The sequence below is a fragment of the Plasmopara halstedii genome (genome assembly GCF_900000015.1).
Source record: "Plasmopara halstedii genome assembly, contig: Scaffold_323, whole genome shotgun sequence".
Classification (NCBI taxonomy): Eukaryota; Oomycota; class Peronosporomycetes; order Peronosporales; family Peronosporaceae; genus Plasmopara; species Plasmopara halstedii.
In genome coordinates, this window is record NW_020187244.1 from 2,307,863 (window position 1) to 2,312,002 (window position 4,140).

Consider the following 4,140-nt stretch of genomic DNA (forward strand, 5'->3'; position numbering starts at 1 on the left):
GCTACAGCCTCGCGATGAGTACAAAAATATAGAGTGGCTAGCTGCTCAGATATTTAAAAATACAACTATCTTGCGTCCCACCCTCACCGAAAAACAGTCCTTTCACGATTTGGTTGCAGAAGACTGCGTATGATTGCAAAAGTATCGCAATTGCCGTGCGCCTTGTATAAAAGATGCTTTGACTAAAAAGTACATATTAAATGATTCACGAAAGTTAGATTCGTAAGATCAACCCAAGAGCGACTTTTAAAGCCTAAATTAAAATCTGCCGTGCTATTTCAAGAAAACATATATTGAGGATAAATTCTATTTCAGCAAGAACCAAATATATATGTTCTAATTTCTTGACATTTTCCGATTTTTATTGGCATGAGACGAACAGCCCACGTGAGTTAGTTGCGAGTCCTATCATCGTCAATTACGATACTTCGATAGTTTTGAATGTTTACAATCAAACAAAACTGTAATAGGAATTCATGCAGTTGTACAAAATCTAATCTGTACAATTAAATATATCTGTAAGGAGTACGTACAATGCTGTATTTCCCGTACAAAGTGAAACTCACCACGGATGCACCTTAACGCATCTTGCATTTCCTGCCCAGTCCAGTGAGCTCATGTCGCTCGATCATTCGACAAAATTCGTCGCACTCATTCAGGGCAAATATTGGAGCTTTGTGGTGGCTGTCACATTAACAACAAACCATGGCGCATCACATACCGCAAGTGGATCATTCTACTTACCCTACGCCCAATCTCCATATACGTATCTCTACGCTTGCTTTAGGCTCTCTCTCAGTCATTCTGTATGGACGTGGTGTAAATTTCTGACGAAAAGTACCTGACACCAGCTCCTTCAAAATTGCAAATTATCGAACAAAAAAGAAACATGCGTTAAGATATAGAAATGGTGAGTGGCGAGTTCGATTTTTCAAATTTGCAATACAAGACGGTTTGTCATCACGATTGATGTCACGCCTTGTGATTTGTCTTACCTACTTAGCATCTGTCCGCCGCAGACTTTTCTCAATGAGAATTGAAGCGTCCACTATCAAATAGAACGCCTTGTGGGTCGACGTCATCGACAGGGTCGGACCCAGTATCTTGTGAAGTGAAGGGGATGCGGGATGCCCAAGCTCCGGGAACTCGTGGGAGATTGTGGTGCCACTTCGGCAAGACTGTCCAAACGTCGTGGATGCTTACGACCGAAAGGACCATGACAGTCCGCGTCGTCGTGCTCGCCTGTGCTTCTCGTCGGTAGCCCAAGAAGCCGAAGGGCCATGATCTGCGATCAAGTAAAGGCCCTGAGCTGCTGTGGTTGCGGACTCACCCGTGAGAGAAACCACAGAGCTTGCGGGAGCGTGATGACTTATTCTGCGAAGTCAGCGTCGCGCCTTAAATTTGGCAAACTCAAACCGAAGATGGCGTTCTACGCGCACGACCACTTCCTTATAGCTCCGCTGTAAATGAGCGAGGAAATTTTTCGTTGCCGCTGCACCCATCGCTCAAAGAGCTCCTCATCATTTGCAGCGGATTTGCCTAGGGCGAGCACCACAGGAATAGTTCGCATTGCGGGTACAGGAGCGCTTCCTTTTTGTGCTTGAAGTCGAGCGCGGTATCTACCCTTTGGGATTTATTGAGGTACCAAGAAGCGAGTTCGGAGAGCTTTTCGATGGTCAAGCTCATCTTGTGTAGTGGCCGAAGGCCCTACAACGTAGACGCCTAACGATCAAGTCATCGCGTCTTTCTTTACAGTTGCGGAATTTGCCGAGTGGAAGCCGTACTCCACTCGAGGGTCTATGACCGAATGTGAATACGAGCGCATGAGAGCCACTCTGTGGGTAGCATCTTCTGTGTCTCGTCGAGGCGACTGGTAATAATACCAGTTCCTTCGGAAGTCGAGAGGTCGGGGAACGGACACGGTGTCAATAAGGTTCGATTAGGGCTCACATCGCGCCGTCAACGCGACTCGCCCTCCTCGCTTCCCATTCTGGGAAAGGAATATCCGACTCGCAACTTTCTCTGGATATTCGACGAGGAAATCCGTCGCCCGTGGCGGGTGCGGTGTGAGGTTCCGGTTGCCGAGGGCTTGGGATGTGCCGGATGAAGCTGCGGACGTACTGTCCCAAGATGTATGTATCCCTTGCAACCAGCTAGACTGGGTATTTTTCGTGTCATAGCCGCAGGGCTAGAAAATGGTTAAAGATGGTGCTAGGGACGTTACGGTGTCTCAGACACGCGAGTCTCGTTTGAGGCAACAGTTAGATGTGAATTGTGGAAACTCACAATATTGATGGGGGGAAGTGTTAAGGGGTTACACCGACTCTTGTGTAAAAGGGTGAGTCACATAAGATGGTGTGAGCATACAAAAGTGTGGACTACTCAAGTCGGTGTATTCACGCAATGGTGTGGCTACACCGTAACAAGAAGCCACAATGTGGCTGTGTCAAAAGGTATGCATATTAATTAGGTTGTGCTATTTATTTAGGAGAATCTAGGTTCTAGATATTAACGGCTGTTCCGCAAATAAAACGAATAAATACAGTTTAACTTATGAACGGAAGACTTGGTTAATGTTTTCGGTACTCTTAGAGGTAGCGGATTGTGATCCGATACACTCGTACTGTTTCTAGTATAAAACTTAAGGTCGGTGATCTTAGTTAACTTCCTTTAAGAACGAGCAACGGCAGCCTCGCTGCTTTCCTCATCCAATGGGGACATTTTTCTGTCTTGACCCTCAGAGTTCAAGACGCTCAGCATTAGCAATCTCATGGTAGACACCGTCTGTTCCTTTACCAGCGCGATCCTCAACGTACCTCACTAGTGCATTCTTAGAGCTGATGAGTGCCTCAAGACGAGCGATTACAGCCTCTCACCAATCTGCTAATTTCATTGAGACGTAAGATAGACACAAACTTTTTCACGGGAGCAAGTATTCTAACATTTAATGTTCCATATTCACAAAAATATAGTCTCACTATTGATCGGCCGTGAAATCAAGCTCAAGTGCTATCAGGGTCAACAAGGTTGCCGCACACTTTGCACGGAATTTTTATCTCTCTTTCTTTGGGTTAACAATCGCACAGAGAATGAGTCCGTGTTCTACTAGCACGTGCGTGATCGAGCCCCTTCGATAAGTAACCCTGTTATGATGCTATGCTATTTCAAGTGTACATGTGCTTGGATTGATCCTCGAATTCCATATCCGTATTAGTTTTTGGAATTGTATGTTTCGGCGGAAAGCGATGTCAGTTCCCGCCGCAGCAGTCACGAAATTGTCTATCCGTCATGAGTGAGCTGGTCCAGGCTTGTGGAGACCATTTTGCACTTTCACAAGCGCGTGGGTTGCATCGCCTCTCACCTATCTCATTTTATCGTATCAAATCATCTAAAGTTGCTCGCAGAGCTTGGACGGCAACTTACACGCTCAATATGATGCATAACTAGGCACTTAAACGGCTGATAAAAAATAAAACTTTAAGCTTCAGAGTCAGCAAGAAATCACAACAATAAGAAAGAAGCCATCCCGACCAGCAGTGAGACTCCAATGTATCGGAAAATTGGGCGTATCAAGATCTGGCACATAGTATCCGATTTAAGCGGTAGAGTATTTCACCTGCTACTTGAAGTTACTCAAAATTTCGTTAAAAGACGGTAATTTATGAGTAATACATGTATATACTAATTCGGACTACGCGGTAATGACGACGATTCAAATTTGTATCCGAGGTGTGACTATAATCGGTGAATGTACTGTTACTTGAAGCGCTCAGAATATTGCAAAAGTGACGGATCGAACGACTGAAAGCCGAATATGTTGCGCTTACGCACTGAACGCGCAAATTCTCTCTCCGCGGTGATGTCGACTTGGTTGGTCGCCGTTTGGTGACTCGCGATGCTCTTCGAGCTTTCAAGGACAAAGTCCGCCGTCATCAGCACTCCGCCAAGCATCTTGCTGAGGTCGCACACCGCTGTGCGCAAGACCTCGAAAGCTTGGGGGACTTTGTGCACCGACTGCCCCACGTTAAGGATTATCGCGCACTGTCGGCATGGCTCCTAGCCGTCGAGCAGACGAATACGTCACTTAGTGCGATGGTGGATCGCCACAGTCGTGTGGTGCATGGGGGGACTAATGAAGAG

The 4,140-nt window shown here is 46.2% G+C and overlaps 1 protein-coding gene across 1 annotated transcript; it reads right to left on the reverse strand.

The window, feature by feature from the left end:
* Positions 1 to 578: 578 nt before the first annotated feature.
* PHALS_08944 (uncharacterized protein) lies at positions 579 to 803 on the reverse strand (the record flags this gene model as incomplete). The annotated part of the gene is made up of 2 exons (XM_024724385.1): positions 579 to 684; positions 745 to 803. The coding sequence occupies 2 exons, from the start codon at positions 801 to 803 to the stop codon at positions 579 to 581; spliced, it is 165 nt and encodes a 54-aa protein (XP_024575267.1).
* Between the last annotated feature and the right edge of the window lie 3,337 nt (positions 804 to 4,140).